This window comes from Petaurus breviceps, unplaced genomic scaffold (genome assembly GCF_028583685.1).
Source record: "Petaurus breviceps papuanus isolate PSGF00001 unplaced genomic scaffold, PetGlider_PUasm1.0 90625, whole genome shotgun sequence".
Lineage (NCBI taxonomy): Eukaryota > Metazoa > Chordata > Mammalia > Diprotodontia > Petauridae > Petaurus > Petaurus breviceps.
This window is the reverse complement of record NW_027187289.1, coordinates 461371-479443: the sequence shown is the minus strand read 5'-3', so window position 1 is coordinate 479443 and position 18073 is coordinate 461371. Positions and strand designations below refer to the sequence as shown.

General features: G+C 37.9%; 1 protein-coding gene across 7 annotated transcripts in view; it reads right to left on the bottom strand.

Annotated features, from left to right (window-relative positions):
• The window catches only part of MBNL2 (muscleblind like splicing regulator 2), a 193976-nt gene that overhangs the window by 60561 nt on the left and 115342 nt on the right, over nt 1-18073 (bottom strand). For all 7 annotated transcript variants that reach the window (XM_069064147.1, XM_069064144.1, XM_069064141.1 and 4 more), the window contains exon 3: nt 4-168. In XM_069064147.1, the coding sequence (XP_068920248.1) occupies nt 4-168 (165 nt within the window). The remainder of the gene's footprint in view (nt 1-3; nt 169-18073) is intronic.

Here is an 18073-nt window from a genome sequence, read left to right as displayed (position 1 = left end):
CACAACTGGATGAAGCGGTGTTCCTGGAAACATAAATTGCATCTGCTGGGCAAGCATTGCTGCTGCAGTTTTTTGTTGGATCAAATTGTTCCTCCCATTAATTTCTAGTTGGGTTTTTAAATGAGTTGGTGGGTGAAGATACTTGCAGTTCTCCCTTGAGCAACGACCCTATAAAGGAAACATTCAAAAAAAATTTAAAGCTTTTAGAAAGAACTCAGTATTGTTGCTATACCAAAGTCTATGATGGACCCAGAAACACAACCTCCTCCCTCCCTGCCCTGCCCAGGCCTCTCTGAGGGTGGCATAATATCTAACTGCAGACCTTTCAGAGGAGAAATGTAGAAGCTTTCTGAATTTGTTTCTGGGACACTCACTCTGAAAACATGGCCTAGTAAATTGTTTCAGGTGGGCTAAACAGAACTCCTGCTCTTGATGAACATTATAAAGAATGGAAATGATAGGAGAGGGCAAGGGCACAGTTATGCTTCTTGTCAACAGACAGGTCAGAGTGCTTGCTATGAACTGATTAGAACAAGTAGGTGGTACACTAGATAGTGCTGGACCTGGAGAAAGGAACCCATTTAGACCTGGCTACTGGACCTGAATTCAAATCAAGTCTCAGGCACTTATTAGCTGTGTGATCCTGGGCAAATTACTTCACCCTACTTGCCTCAGCTTCCTCACCTGTAAAATGAGCTGCAGAAAGAAATAGCAAACCACTCCAGTATCTTTGCCAAGAAAACCCCAAATGGGGTCATGAAGAGTTGGACATGACTGAAAAAACGACTCAACAACAACAATAACAAAATGGGAATGATAATAGCACCTACCTTCCAGGGTTGTTTAAATGAGATAGCATTTGCAAAGCACTATGCAAACCTAGAGTGCTGTATAAATGTTAGTTATTATTATTAAGCTGGTTTATCTGTGCCAGACAGAAATCAAGGTAAATGTAGGCAAAATGGACAGCAGTCTCTCCACTAATGCCCTATTCCAAGGTTTCCCTCTTACCTCTGGGGTAAAATATAAAGTTATTCTCCTTTACAATCTAGCCAAACTGGCCTGCTTACTGTGTATTGTACACAATAACATTCCATCTTCTATCCCCATGCTCTTGCACAAACTATTTCCCATTTTGGGAATGCACTTGCCCTTCACTTTCACCTTGAAGAATCTCTGTCTTCTTTTAAAGCTCTCTCGTGTCCCCTCCTACGGAATGGTCTATTCTTACTACCCTCTCTCCCCCAGATTCTAGTGCCCTTCCCCACTCCGCAAATTTGTACTTACTTTTCCATACATATATTTTGTTCCTTTCTCCCTCTCCCAGTAGAATTCAAGCTTCCTGAGGACACAGACTGTTTAGCTTTTATCTTTGTATCTCTGACATTTAGTATATTGCCTGGCACACGGTAGATGATTAATAAATATTTATTGAATATTGAATGAATCATGGTATAGTGGTTATTTTAGAGTGTTAAATGTTATGCCCAGGAAGGACAAGTTCTGGGAGGTGACATCAATCTGGAAAAGCTTCAAGAACAAGCCTGGTTGTGACTTATATGTTTACCATCTCAGACTCATTCTAATCTTGGAGTTGCACAGTTTCAAATATTGGGGTTGTTTTTAGACTAGAGTAACACACCATGACCAATCTATTAAGGAGTCACGATCTGAATCAGGGGAAGGAGTGGTCACAGAAGCGAAATTACAGGTCCTCTTACTGCTGAAGCATAACAACATGCAGTAATCAGAGTTAGGATGTCTTATAAGGTCATGTTGTCCCATCATTACAGTTGTTCCAAGTGGGGCTGGATGACTACTCATCAAGAACGACAGACAGCATGGCATAGTGGGAGAGAGCATTGAACCCAAAGGACACCTGTGTTTAAATCATTAAATACATTTCTCATTAGCTGTGAGACTCTGGGCATAGGGCTTCATCTCAGAGCCTCAGTTTACTCACCTGTAAAATATGAATAATAATAGTTACACTATCTAATAGTGCTTCTATGTGGAATGTACTATATATGAATGTAAATTATTATTACTACTCTGATTAAAATTTCTACATGGACTATATCAAGAATTCTTGATATTTTTTATATCATGAACCCCTCTTAGAATAATGCTTTTAAATGCAGATGATAAATACATAGAATTACAAAGAAAACCAATCACATTGAAATAGCAAATATATACATGTGTATATTAATGTATACATGTGTACATAAATGTATATACATGTGTATATAAATATATACATGTGTATCTGTATACACACATGCATAATATTCATATACACAAACATACATATATAAACACACACATATATACATATATACGCACACATATAGTATAGATCATCTAGTTATGATTATTAACCTAGGGTCTATAAACTTTACAAACACATAGATAGACACAGACATAGACATAGACATAGATCTCTCTCTCTCTGTCTCTTTCTCTCTCTCTGTATGTTTGTAAGAATGTAAGTATGTGTGTATGTAACGTTTGCAGACCCCAAGTTAAGAATCTTGGCTAGATGGATCTCTAAAGACCCACACAACTCAGAGATTCCATGATTCTATATGTCTTCTGGGTTAGTTAGTTACACTGCCCAAATATTCCAGATAAATGCTTTCTCCTCATCAGTGAAATAGCAATGACAGAACAAATAAGAAATTAATTAAAAGAGAAGGTTTCCAAGTGTTTACCCTATAAGTTCCTGCAATTGTTTGTAGGCTACTGAACCTCACTGAGCATTCTGGTGATTGAAATATGGTGAAAAGGATAACAGATAACAGTGATAGTGTAAATGTCTAATGGTGCTAAGTGTGTGTGTGTGTGTGTGTGTGTGTGTGTGTGTGTGTGTGTGTGACTAGAGGAGTTTGGACACTACAGTTTACCCAGTTGGGTAACAGCTGTGTATGAGCAGGGACCTGAATAGTAATTGAATTTGGAATGAAATAAGATTTGAACTCTACTTTCCTAAATAACAATATTTTTATGCATCATCTATTCAGAATGAAATGTTCATTTTAAGTGAGAAAAAGTTTCTGGAAAATGAATGCTTAAATCAAGGTATGTTAATATCATTAATATCATTATTATTTGTCTACTGACCATCAAGGGAATGATTTGTTTACAAGACTAATTAAAATATAGACCCTGTAGGTAAAGGAGATATGACCTCAGTTGTCTAATTCTTAATATCTATAGTTGTTATCATTCTTTATACAGCCTTAGTATACTTTGGGGCAGTCTACAATTTGCACTTCCCTACACAGTTGCATGTTCTATGCTTGGATTTAGTGAGCTGATTTTTATGAAGGACAGAGAATCTCCTACTGAGAACTATGGCAGTGTGCAATGTATGTGTAAAAAAGATGGGGCTGGAATTGAATATGTAAAACTTTCCCCCCATGAACACCTATAAAAACTACAGAGCCCAGGATTCTCCTCTTTCTCAGTCCACGTTAATCCTGATGTGCACAAATGCTTACTTCATATGTATATATATATACATATGTGTGGGTGTATGTATGTATATACACATATCTCTAAGATTCAGGGAGGCATGCACAGACCTGTAAGTTAAATGAATAAAAAGGTTGGTGTTAAAGGAAGCATAGGATTACAGAGTGAAGGATGAGGATGAGTTATAGTTCTGTACACCAACCAATTTAGCTATTAAAATTTGGCTCCTAATGTAATTGTATGAAGGCTAATCTTTCTGTTTGCTTCTGTGTTAGATATATTGAGAATAAAAAAAAACATCTGTTTGGGGCTGAAAAACAATGTTTGCTTGCAAACACCAGTTAGTATACTAAACTGGTCAGTAATTTATTAATGGAACTCTGTTTCCATGAGAGTTAATGCAACTTCCTAATGTGCCTTTCTCATTCCCAGGAGGAATAATGTGCAATATTGCCTTTCATAGAAGAATAGATTGGGAAGGAAGAACTGGTATGCGAGAAAGAATGTCGATCTTTGGGGATATTATGTATTATTTAGTTGATTCTGTAAGTGAACATGGAATACTGACCAGAGAAAAATAAGTATTATTGATGACAGGATGATAGATGATTACAAATGCTAAAGAATCATCCAAACAGACATTAGTTTCTTGTAAGGGTCTGTGATGGGGAGTGGGACCTAATCAACATCTGAAAGTTTATGTCAAAGATAGTTTAAAACAATTGTCCATAATGTAATAATATATATATGTATATGTATATATATATTTTATATTCTCTTAAATAGAATGGGGTAAGCATCCAGAAATATTCCAGCTGAAGATGATAACCTGGATTTAAGTCATCAGTTCTGAAGCGTACCACCAATGGGTAGGTGAATATATTCTAAGAACAACACTGAAGTATATGCCTAGTGAGCTCTTGTAGGCTTCAGAAATCTCAAAGAAAAAACTTTTTTTTTGAAAGGAGTGATTTGATATAATAAACATTTTGCAACAAAATACCCATGTAGTTAGAAGAGTTGATAGAAAGCACATCATTATGCAAACATGCCTGAATGTCACACAGTATGGCAGACAAGAACTGAAGAAAGCAGGGAACAGAAATGCAAGGTGTACTGGATACATTGGAGGGAAAAAAATGTTGATGTGTCAGGAAAAACCCATCACCCTCTGAATTTTATACTACAAATGAGGGGCCCACACATTCTTCTGGAGAGAAATTGGACAACTTGTACTTTTAATCATTTTCTTCCCTACTGCTAATCTGACTTGTTCCTAATATATTTTCCATCTCTGTCTCTATCTCTTTGTCTCTCGTATTTTTAGTTCTTTATTAAAAAACAAAGCAGAAATATGTGAGAAGTCAAAAGTAAGATAACTTATTGAGTTACAGAAACTTCAGGAGTTCTTATGTTTGTAATGGCATAGGAATTTAAGGGATGTGAAGAAGAGGGAAAAGGTTTGTGTAAAATCCAAAGGAATACAGGTAGAGTCTTTGAGCACATTTTGCTGTTTTTTGAAATACAGGATGCACCATGAGGAGGAGTCAAGATGGCGGAGTAAAGGCTGGGGCTTGCCTGAGCTCTCCCCTAATCCCCTCCAAATACCTTAAAAAGTGACTCTAAACAAATTCTAGAGCAGTAGAACCCACAAAAGAGAGCAAAACAAATGTCCGGTTCAAGACAATTTAGAACGTTGGCAGGAAAGGTCTGTTGAACCAGGGTGAGAAAGGAATACAGCCCAATGCAGACCACTCCAGCACAGACTGGGAACCAGCAAACCTGGAGCAGACCTCATGGCAACTGAATCACCAGCCACAGTGGGGGTTTCCAGGCTTCTCAGCCCAAAGACATCAAAGACAACTTAGCTGGTCAGCAGGAAAGGTGTGTCACACTGGGTCAGAGTGAAGCGCAAGTTGTGCCAGCACAGCCCCAGTCACAGCCAACCAAGAGCAGGCCTAGGGAGTGATTCAATCAGCAGCGGCAGAAGCAGCTACTGCTTCGAGGGTTCTCAGGCCACAGATGGTAAGGGGGTCAAACAATCGGTCAGAAGGAGATTGCAGAGGCTTTTTTGTGAGCACTGGGGCAGAACTCCATTGCTTTGACCGTACTTGCATCTGAGTCACAGTTCTGGGTGGTAGTCTCAGGACCAGGAGGAGCATTAGCACAGCAGAGCTTGTGGCCACAGTGGAGGGGGAGACCCTCCTCACAGTTCCAGGGCAGATAAGAGCGATTGTGGTCACTCACAGCCCAGAGCACAGGCCGGGAGAGAAGCAAACACCTCACCTTGGAAGAACTAAAAACTTACAGGTCCCTAGAAGTATCTGAAAACAGTTGGATAAAACCACTGAAGTGTGGGACAGTGCACTCTCCACCATGGAAAAAGAGCCCTACTCTAACAAAGAGTTAAGAGTCAACTGATAGGCTGGAAAATGAGCAAACAACAGAAAAAAACCTCTTGACTATTGAAAATTACTATAGTGACAAGGAAGATCAAAACACACACTCAGAAAAAGGCAACAAAGTCAAAGCTCCTACATCCAAAGTCTCCAAGAAAAAGATGAATTGTTCTCAGGCCATGGAAGAGCTCAAAAAGGATTTTTGAAATCAAGTAAGAGAAGTAGAACAAAAATTGGGAAGAGAAATGAGTGTGATGCAAGAAAATAATGAAAAATGAGTCTACTTGGAATGAAAATAATGAAATATGTAATATATGAATGAAAATAATGAAAAATGAGTCTACCCCAAAGTCTACTTGGTAAAGGAGACATAAAAAATACTAAAGAAAATAACACCTTGAAAAACAGAACAAGCCAAATGGTAAAAGAGGTCCAAAAAGCCAATGAGGAGAAGAATGCCTTAAAAAGCAGAACTGACCAAATGGAAAAGGAAGTCCCAGAGCTCACTGAAGAAAAGAATTCTTTAAAAATTAGAAAGGAAACACAATGAAATGGAAAGCACAGTGGACTTGGCATCTGGAAAATACTTGGTTCAAATTCCAATTTTGGAATTTGCTGAATTGTTATAGTTGTTCAGTCCATTCAGTTATGTCCGACCCTTTGTGGCTCTATTTGGGGTTTTCTTGACAAAGATACTGAATGATTTGCCATTTCCTTCTTCAGCTCATTTTACAGATTTCGAGGAAACTAAGGCAAATGGGTTGAAGTGAATTGTTCAGGTTCACACAGCTATTAAGGCCAGAGGCCAAATTAGAACTCAGGTTGTCCTGACTCTAGGCCCACCACTCTATCCACTATTCCACCTAGATGCCCTACTAGCTATACGGCTGTAAGTAGGAACCTTAACATCTCTGAGGCCTAATTCCTCATGTACACAATGAAGTTAGCAATACAGGACTTGTACTAGCTATGTTATAGGTTATTGTTTTTGTTTTTTGGTAAGGAAAGTGTTAGGCAAACCTTAGAGCTCTAAATACATTTAGAGCTTTATTGGCATTGGTCAACAGAAAACCATCTAATGAGGTATAGAAGAGCAATGTTTTTGGACTGTGACTTCATTGACATAGGGAGCTCCAGACCAGGCAATTCCCTCTACCAATGCAGACCTTCAGCTGCTCAGCCACTTAGGGATGTGTCTTTGGCACTGAGAGCTCACCTAGCCAATATGCATCTGAGCAAGCACTTCCCAACCATAAGGGTGGTTTCTATCCATCTTGCCACACTACCTCTTTGAAAGAACTATACAAGGTGAAAACATTAAATATACCTTCATAAGTGATTATTTTAAAGAATCTGGCTCCTCATGAAACCTAACCATTTTCCTGGTTGTCTCTGTGCATAATATGAATTTCCTTAAACGTAGAGTATTGCCAATATTTTAACTTCTGTTCTTCAGAGTAAATTACGGGACTGAAATTTTCATAGGAATTATTGCCCTACTGACAACAAAATAAGATAAATTATATCTGTTAAGTTATATTATTTGTATAGCATGATATTACTACTATAGACATTGAAGGTGAATTTCAATGAAACATTAAGACACAAGATATACCTGACCAAGACAGTTAGGGAAGTAAGAAGCACACATGAACACTTAAAAAAAATAACCAAGTTATTATGGTACCAGTGAATCTAATCAAATTGAGTATGCATTTATTAAGTTTTACTATGTACAAAGCATAAAGACAGCATACTGTATCTATGGATTGTCCCCTTGGAGTCAGGAAAATACCCTTTAAATTCTACATCTGACAAACTAATAATGTATCCTGGAGTAAGTCATCTAACTTCTCAGTGTCCCAGGCTCTCTAAGAGTGTTAATTGTAAGGCAATTGCCCAAGAAAGATCCTTACTGAGAATTCCCTAAGCTAATAAAATCATGGGATTATAGATTTAAATCTGGAAGGGACATACTAATCTAACTGAGTTCAATCCGCTCTATTTACAGAAGAGAAAACTGAGGCAAGAGGTAAAGTCAAAAGTACAAAACAAAGTATAAAAGGCACTGTTATTGCTAAAAATACAAAGGCTCAGTAAAAATAGTCCTTGCCCTCAAGAAATTTACATTCTTTTTTTGGGGGGTATACAATATATAAATGGATAAGTATATGCATAATCATCTGGAGAGAATGTGAACACAACTTGTAACTGTAACTAGAAGAAATTAAAGCAGAGATTAATGAATAATCAGTAGCACCAATATTTACTCATGATATGATGACCCATCCCCCAAAGTCATGAAAGTTAAAGAATACTGTTTCTCCCACCTGACAAGCCTTTTAAAGGTCTTTTGGGTACAGTGAAAATAAAGAATGTAGAAAATCTTGTTCTGGCAATGAACTGTCAAAAAACAGATACATGACAACATAATTGTTCTTTTCGAGGTCTGTATCTCCCCATACAAAGTCATACTCCCAAAAGGACTGTAATACATCAAGTTCAGGAAGTTCTAATCCATACAGGATAATAGTGTTGGTATGTGAAGCTGGGAAATGTTTTCTTTTTGCCCTGGTATAAACAGAGGGAACTTCTCTTTTATAGGCAGCCTAACTTCTATTTGCACCTCACTTAAACCACCTGAAATCGAACTTTCCCACTTCCTTCTACACCAATGTCTCTCCTAACTTCATTCCTTTATTTATTGTCATTACCCTTCTCCAAGTCACCTGACGTTTCACGGTCATTTTGGACTCCCTCTCCTTTGTCCCCATATTCAATCATCTTTCAAGTCATGTTTTTTTCTTTCCTTCCACTTTCTCCAGCACAGTCTTTCCTTTCCATTTCCAGTGTCACCAGGTTTGTTCGGGCCCTCATTACTTCTCATTTTCATCTGAACTACTGCAACAGCTTTCTAACTTGTCTATTCACCTCAGGTTTCTTCCTTCTCTAATATATTCTGTACAGAAGGACTTGGCTAATCTTTAAAAAATATATAGCTTTGCAGATTAAAAAAACAAAACAAAATACCTCTTCAGCTACTTTTTAGGTGTATTTTTTTTTAACTCCAGTTCCTCCCTAGAAAATTCATTGTATTTGGGGAAAAAAATCAGTGAACTCTGGGAGTCCCTGTGTAGTCCTGTCTATAGCTGGGTTGGGCCAAGAAGATAAAGAGACAATGTTGTATAGTGGAAAGATGACTTTATTTGCTGAAAAGAGAACTTGGGTTTGAATGTCTACTCTGCTACCTTATTTATCTGTGTGATCATGAGCAAATCATTTAAATTCCCTGACCCTCAATTTCTTAATCAGTAAAATGAAGTGGTTTGACTGAGTGATCTCTTTTGTCCCAAGTTCTACATTCTATGCATATGATAAAGTTTTCTAGTATGTACCACCTGACTTATTTTTGACTGCATCTGTGATTTCATCAGGTAGGGAGCTCCCAATTCAGACTGGCAATTATGATTTTAAGAAAGTTGTCTGGGGTACTCAGAACTTAAGTGACTCACCAAGGGTCCATAGCTGATATGTGTCTGAGGCAGAACTTGAACCCAGGTCTTTCTGAATCCGAGGCTAAAGATCTAGCCTCTACATCATGTTGCTTCTCAGAGCCTGACTGATTAGGCCCAAATCCCACTTTGGCAAAAAATATGACAGGCTGTGCCCTAATCTATATGAAACTGATCATCCTATTAAGACACAATTGAGAAATTTTTAAAAATCATCTCGACAGCTCACCCTTTCACTGAAGGTTTGCAACCAATTCAGTTTCCACGTCCCCATGAAAAGAAGTTGACCAATCCCAGGTTCTAAAAGTGAAGAAAATTCACCTAAAGAAACCATCCTGTGAAAACATAATTACCTAGAAACTGGGGTATTGTTAATTATGCAAATTTCTTGTTTTAACCAACTCTGTCTCTTCTTTTGTGGCTAGCATGTCCCTTCAGTTAATGTTTTAGCCCTAAACTATCTCCTTCTCTTATCTTACCATTATCCTTATCCATCCTTCATCCTCCAAATTTCAGAATGAAAAAAAAATGAGAGTATTATAAAACCTCAGCATTGTATTCTAGCCTACACTTGAATTAGAATGTCCTTCATAGTAGCCTGGACAAGGGGTCATCCAATATCCACCTGAAGTCCTCCAGAAGATGGAGACCCTATTACCTCCTAAAGCAGCCGATTCCACTTGTAAATAGTTCTAATTAGGAAGTTTTCCCCTTAACATCATCTACTCTATGTAACTTCCTGTCATTGAGCTTGGTTCTATTCTTAGAGACCAAGCAAAACAAGTTTAGCTCCTTTCTTCCACAATAGCCCTTTAAATATCTGAAGTCATCTATCATACCCTTCCTAAGCCTCTCTTCTCTATATCAAACATTCCCAGATCCTTCAACTGATGCTTGATATGGCATAGTTTCCAAATCCCCTAGTCATTATAGTTGGACCTCTCTAGGTGTGCTCCTGTTTGATAATGTCCTCTCATAAATGTCATTCCCACTATGGAATACTGAATTCCAGATTGTCTGGCTGGGACATAGTACACCTTGAATAAGACTCTTATTTTGGAAACTATACTTTTATTATTAATGCAGTCCAAGTGTGAATGAGCTTTTTAGGCTACGATATCATATTACTGAATGTTCAGGCCTCTAAAGTCCTCAAGGTTTTTGTGAATTTACTATTGCCAGCCATGATTTCCTCATTCTGTACTTGTACAGGTGATTTTTGGAATTCAAGAATAACTTGAATTTTAAAAAAGCTAGTGTTTATGGCATTTGAAAGTTTTCAAAACACTTTACACATATGATCTCATTTTATCCTTTCAACAACCCTGGGAGGTACATACTATTATCACCATGATTTATAGTGAGAAAACTGAGGGAATTTAAGTGACTTGCCCAGAGCCCCTCAGCTGGTATGTGTCTGTAGCTGGGTTTGACCTCATTCACCATAATTAGTCATTATAAGTTCAGCACTCTATCCACTGTACCACTTAGTTGACCATTAAATTCTACCTTATTATATTTAATTCATTTTTCTAGCCTGTTGAGATCCTTCTGGGTCATGATTCCTATTTGCTAGTACCTTGAGATTCAGTTAGTCTGATAACTTGAAATCACTGAGGAAGTCTAGATGTTCATCCATTTACTAGCCCCTCCATTGTGTCCTAACACTGGTTGTATTACAAATACCTCTTTGCCTCTGATCTTTTATTCTTATACATATTGCTCCCAAAAGTCTTAGCTATTAAAGCATAAAACTGCAATAAGAATTTTGAGACATCCTGTATGTCTTCCTTCTCTCATTCACTGAAACCTGGTATTTCTTTGAGGATTATCATATCTCTGGCAATCTTTTGTAAGACCAAATGCTCTTTCATCCATTCTACCTGATTCACAGGGGTAGAAAGGGATTTAGCTGCTCCTTGTTCCCATTGCCACTCCTAAGTCTTTGCTCTGTCATCATCACTTAGCAAACTCTCCTTTGAATTTCATGCCATCCAACTAATCCTCTTCCTCCCACTCCCAGTCCTCAATCTTGGTTGTAGTCATCTTCTGACCTCTAGAAAACTCTTAGAATCACATTATCTCAGTTGAAAGGGGCCTGAGAGATCCTGTAGCACAGATGAGGAAACCAAGAGAGTAGAAGTGACAGCCAAAGTTGACCTTCCTTAATTAACTTGATCTTGCTAGATCTTCACATTCCAACTAGTCATCCATCAGGACGCCAGGGTCTATCTAGACATTTTGCCATCTATCCTGCTATCTAGGGTGCATTTCTATGTGCTATCTACCTCTTGCCTTGTTAACAAGAGCCAAATCAGTACTACCATCGCTATTAAAGAAGGCATGGTAATCAAATGTTCTGTCCTTCCATTCACAGTCTTTGGACAACCCAGATCACAACTGAGCCATTTTATGTATTGTTTTCCCTTATTAGAATGTAAACTTATGGAGGGCAGAGACTCTCACTTTTATGTTTGAATCCCAAGTGTCTATACAGTGTACAGAACATAAATACTTGATAATTGTTTTTTCATCCATTCATTCATGCATCTCTCCATCCAACCATTCATTTTTTACTTGATTGAAAAGTAAGACCACTGGATATGTGCTTATTCAAATCCTTTGCTCCATACCTCAATATTTCTTGATATCTTCCCATATGCTCTCCAGTTCTGGAGGGATGATATGGCTTTCCTCCTTGTTAAGGTTAATCCTACCCATCTGTATGCCTGATCACATTCTCTCATCTGGGGTCATGCTCCATCAATTGTTTCTTCTAACTCTCTTCCTTCCTATTGGTTTCATCTCTGCCAGTGGGTTCCGGTCTGTTGTAATCTGTGCAGTTTATTTTGCCTCTCAAAGTAGGTTAGTATTTTAGACTAGTAAGTGCCACTGAAATCAATACAGATTTCCAAGCCAGTGAAATAAAAAATAAAGACCCATACTGCTCTTTTACTGTCTCTTTTACTGGATCTTCCTCCAGGTCATGCTCAGTAACTGTGAATGTTCCACCTCCAGTCTCACATTTCCAACTGCCTATGGTATGTCTTTTTAAAATCTTAAAAGCTCCACAAGAAAAACTGAACACATTATCTTTCCCCCCCGATATCCACCTCTTCTACACTTTCCTGTCCCTGTCAATAACACCACTATGCTCCTAGTCACCAAGACTCTCAATCTAGATGTTATCTTTCACTCTTCACTCTCTCCATGCCCCTCCATCCTGACATTTCTGCCATCTCTCTGACATGCCTGATACGGACAACACCCTTGTACAGGTCCTCATCACCTCATGCCTGAACTATTGCAAATACCTACGGTTTTCTCCCTGCTTCAAGTCGCTCCCCACTCTAACCCATCCGCTGCTCAGTGGTCAACTTGATCTTCCTAAAAACCAAGTATGACGATGTCATTGCCTACCCTTCAGTAAACTTCAGTAGCTCCCTATTACCTCCAGGATAAAATAGAAAACCCTCTGTCCAGCTTTTAAAGCCCTTCATAATGTGGTTTCTTCCTACCCTACTCTTCTTCTTACATTGTACACCCCCTACCCTATAGCTCAGCTCATACACTCTGTAAACCAATGGTACAGTCCTCCTTACTGTTCCTCATACCAAGTGACTCAGTCTGTCAACTCTGGGTATTTTCACTGGCTGTCATCTGTAACTGGAACTCTTTCCCTCCTCATCTCTTCTTCCTGGCTTTTCTGGCTTCTTTCAAGTTCCAGCTGAAGTCCCACTTTCTGTAAGACTTTCCCAGTCCTCTTTATTCTTAGTCCTCTGAGACTATGTCCAATTTATTCTGTCCATATGTTATTTGTGCATAGTTTTTTGCATTCTGTCTCTTCCTTTAGACTATGAGCTCTTTGGAAGCTAGGACATTTTTGCTTTTTTTGTTTAACTTTCTGTATATCCCCAGAACTTAGCACAGTGCCTAGCACATAGTACACAATTATTAAATACTCATTGACTTGACTTGAAATGTGGTGGTAAATGTTATATGCATATAGTAGACAGACAAATCAGAGCTGTAAAAATGTGATGGTTAGTAAATCACAGGGTTTAGAGTAAAATAGATGGAAGCTTAGCTGAGGAAAAATTTCAGGAACCAGTTTAATGTAAAAATTGCTACAAAATGAAGTTGCTAACTAATATATTTTGAAAACCACCTAATTTTCTAATTTATAAAATAGTCTTTGTAATCCTTTTCTAGCATGGTATTCATTGAAAATTATGTTAAAATGTGGAACAAAAACAGAACATATTTTCATTATTTGCATACTGAAACAATTAAATTACGCCATCTATAAGAACACACAGCCAACAGTAATCTATTAGTTTCTGGGTTGGGGGAAACCCCTCCCCCTCAATACATTTCAAACAATCATGATTCTCAAGTAAGTAAGTGGCCATATTAAATATCATTCCTAAGCAATTTTTATTTAATGAATTCAATTATGTTAATTTATCTTTGTCATTATTACCCCATTGAATCACCAAAGAAATAGTAGTAAAAACCCATGACATCAAATGTCTGCACAAAAATGCCCAAAGTTTAGGCAATAAATAAGAGCTAGATGCCCACCTCATAGATATCTCTGAGATTTGGTGGGAGGAAAACCTACTCTCCAGATAGGTTTACCTTGTTCAAAAGAAACAAGACAGATCAAGGCTATGTGGGGGAGGGTAGAATGACTAATGTATACTGAATAGTTACATTCAAGTGAGAAAATCCTGGAACCAGAGGGGAGAAGCATGATGGGCAGTATTTGGGTAAAAATCAATGTGGAGAGAAACAGAAATTATTTTGTCACTGGAGCATACTATAACCACCCAGACAGAAAGGAAACAGATGAAGAATTTGAGGAACGGACCACAAGTCTGGTATAGACAATAGCAATGGGGGACTGGATATCTGCTAGAGCTCTCTCTTTGCCAAAAGCAAAGCAGCCAGTAACTCCCTGACTTGCCTACTCCTAATTTCATCTTTGAAAGGGTGGAGGAACCAACAAGGGGGAATCCTATTATAGATCCAATTCTCACTAACAAGGAGGAATTTGTTGCTGGAGTGGGAAATGTGTGTGTGTGTGTGTGTTTCTGAGGAGAGTCATGATGCTTCCTGGAATTTGTGGTAAAATATTATAGGGAACCCAGGTATAGTCTGATGTGTACCTTACGTCTGGGGCAAGCAGATTTCAAAGGGTTCAGAGGTGTAAAACTAGCTAACATTCATATAATGCTTTAAAGTTTGCAAAGTACTTTACATATCATTTACATGTCATTTGATCTTCACAACTCTGTGAGGTAGCTGCTATTATTACCATTATTTTACACTCTATTTATCGAAACAAAGATAGGATCCCATGGACTAAAATACTTTAGGGAAAGTCAACCCAGGAATGATGGGAAGTATTCAAGAATGAAAATCATAAGACATAAAGGGACATAAAGACATCAGTTGCAATGAGGGGAAATCAGGATTTGTCTGAAGAGAGCAATGTGATTGCACACAGAACTTACCAAACAACTTAATTAAAAAAAAAAAGAAATCTACAGAAAATAGAAGCAAGGCCACGTGACAGCCTTTTTCAATGAATTGAAAAGCATGGCACAGTCCTTTCAAAACAGTTATCAGGAAGACTAAAATTCAGAATAAGGAGAGGAAGCTAAGAGAAACATAGTGTGTTTTTTGCTTTGCTTTTCTCTATTAGGAGAAAAAAGGAGGATCAGAGAAGGGATAAGACAGGTTATCATTGTGTTGTTTGTTCTTTGTTTCCGAAGAGGACCGTGGCATCAGGGGAACGATGACATGACTTGCAGTTGACTTTGATTTAAGTGAGGAAGACAATATCTGTAGAAAGGAGCGAAAGCTGTTCATTTGTTACTTTGATTCCTTTTTTTTTCCTGCCAAAGAAAATGGCCTTTTCATTGGAAAACTGAGAGCCAAAAGGACTAACAGGAGCTGATACCTAAGATAAGGAGATAGTGGGGAGCACCTAGCTGCCCTTGACTAATACACGTCTCTTCGTGCATCTTCAGGTACTGAAAGATTAGATGGCTGCTGAGCCGCTGTCATTGACATCTGAAACATCCTAGAAAACAGGGGAGGTACCATGAGAACGGAGAAAGGTCAATGTTGTCCCAATTTTCAGAAAAGGCAAGAGAACAAATTCAACAAGTATAGGTTAGTGAGCTTGCCTGCAGTTTGAGTCTTGCAATTTCCAGTTTCACCATCTTCTCATATACACCTCCTTTTTTTCATTCACACAACTGCCACTCTGGGGAAACCTTCCTCCCCTTGTGCAACAGAGTCTTTTGGCAAATAGAGTCTCCCTGCTCTGCACTCCAGTACATTCTCCATTCAACTACAAGCCTTGACCATGTGACACACATATTTCCACCATCCCCCACCTCTTTGACTAACTTAGGCAATAAATTCGAGGGGTTCCTTATTTTCTACAGGTACATATATAAAATGCTCTGTTTGGTCCTTAAACACCTTCACAATCACCTCTTCCTACTTTTCTAGTCTTCTGACACTTCATTCCCTACTACATATTCTGAAATCTAGTAACACTGGCTTTCTTGCTGTTTCTTGCACACATACACACACACACACACACACACACAAATTAAAAAATGTAATGCTGCCTTGGCCTTCACTAAAAAAGGCATAGCTGCTAGGGGAGCCTAGGGCGGCAATAGTCCTCTTGTATCCTACCCTCTTCAAACCCTATCTGGTGTTTGGTCTTCAGTGTTGGACATGGGAGGAAAAACTGAAGCAAATAGTACATGTTCTTAATTGGGTCTCCTTGCCTTAAGTCTCTTGGCCGCTTTAAATTATCTTCCACTAAGCCACTAAAGTGATTCTCCAAAAACTCTAGTGGCCCCTTATTGACTCTGGTATCAATTTTTTGTCTTTTTCTAATACTTTAAAATTTATATATTTACTTGTTTAAGAATATGTACAATTACTAGTACATGAATGTAATTTATTAATAAGTAAATCCTCATAACAATGGGGTGTTTGTGCATTTTTTTTACTGATAAGACTATACAATTCAAACATTTTTCAGACCACTGCACTAGACATATTGCCTCATATTTTTGGTCTTCCTCCTGCTTAAAATTTCAGTGGAAAAGTGCTATGCAATTGGGAAAGTGAACAAAATATTTGTATCAAAACATGATTTGCAACATTATACTTAGAACTGAGATCTGCCTGTTAGTGATCTATTAAATTCCAGAATATTTTAAAATTTAAATAGAGAAAATAACCAGATTGTAAAGAGTTTTCTATATTATCTATTCCAAATGAAGGAAGTAGCAAATCAAAGAAAGCATTGTAAGGAAATCAACAGTATGAGGGTTCTTATATTCATAGGTCATGGTGATCAACCAGAGCTGCCATCAGAATGAGTCATTGCCTATTCTAACATATGCACGCATCTGTAACAAGCACTCTCCTTTGATCAGCAATTTAAGTCAATTTATTTTATAATTCATCTTTTTTTCCCATGTACTCTACAAAGTTATATGAATTGTATTAAGTACTGTACTTATTGGAATTCAATATTTCAAAGATCTGGGTTTCACCAGCGTGAGTCCTACCTCAACCTTGGCAGGCCCAAACCCCCTTCCAACAACATCACAAGATCATAGAGGTATTGTCTTCATGAATTACTGTGACCAAAAAGATCTCTTTGATGATGGTCAATGCTTAGATTGTCTAAATTTGGTTAAGTTGGTCTTTTAATGACCAACACACAGTCCTTTTTTGGTATTCTATTCAAAGCATTTCTAACTTTGTAGGAGTGATCAATCAAGAAGCATTTGTTGAGAGGCAGTGTGGTATAGCAGATAGAAAGCAGAGCTGGATTCAAGTCTCATCTCTGACACTTTACTTACTGGCTGTGTGATGTAAGAAAGTAACTTAACTTTTCAGTGCTCTATGCAACTCTCTAAAACTATAAATTACGGTGAAAGTAATGATCTCGTCCTACGGTATTAGGAAATACCCCTTAGAAGTTCTCTAAATTAGTGAAATCACAACCAGAGGAGACAGCCTGGGCAAAGGCATGAAAATGACAGATGGAATTTTGGTGTTCTCTCAAATTAAAATTCCATCTATCATTTTCATGCCTTTGCCCAGGCTGCCTCCTCAACCCAATATGCCTGAATTACACTTTCTCTTTACTTAGTTCTATATAATGATGGATATCTGTTTTACCTATCTCCTCCCATCTAAGTTCCTTTAAGGTTGTGATTGCTTTATTCTTATGCTTACTGAATCCCTAAAGCTTATTACTCACCTTCAATGAGCTTGTAGAAGAGACAAAGTATGTGTGTATGTGTGTGTGTATGTGTAGAGTCACATAAAAGATAATGTTGGAGGAAGAGTTATTAATGATATAATTAAATTGAAATTGAATGAACAAAATGAAATGAATGAAATGAAAATGAAATTGAAAACCTACTAATATAATATTTGAGAATTCATAGTCACCTCCATACCCCAGCCACAGTGACACAACAGAAGTCAATTATCACAAACCTGTTGAAAATCAGCCAAGAATAAGGAAGACAGAGAATGAAGATGAGAAAGGGAGTTCATACTTAAGAAGGTGTTGAGTTTGGTGTCGTAGTGCCCAAAGGCCAAGTAGACACAGGGACTGTATCCTAGGTT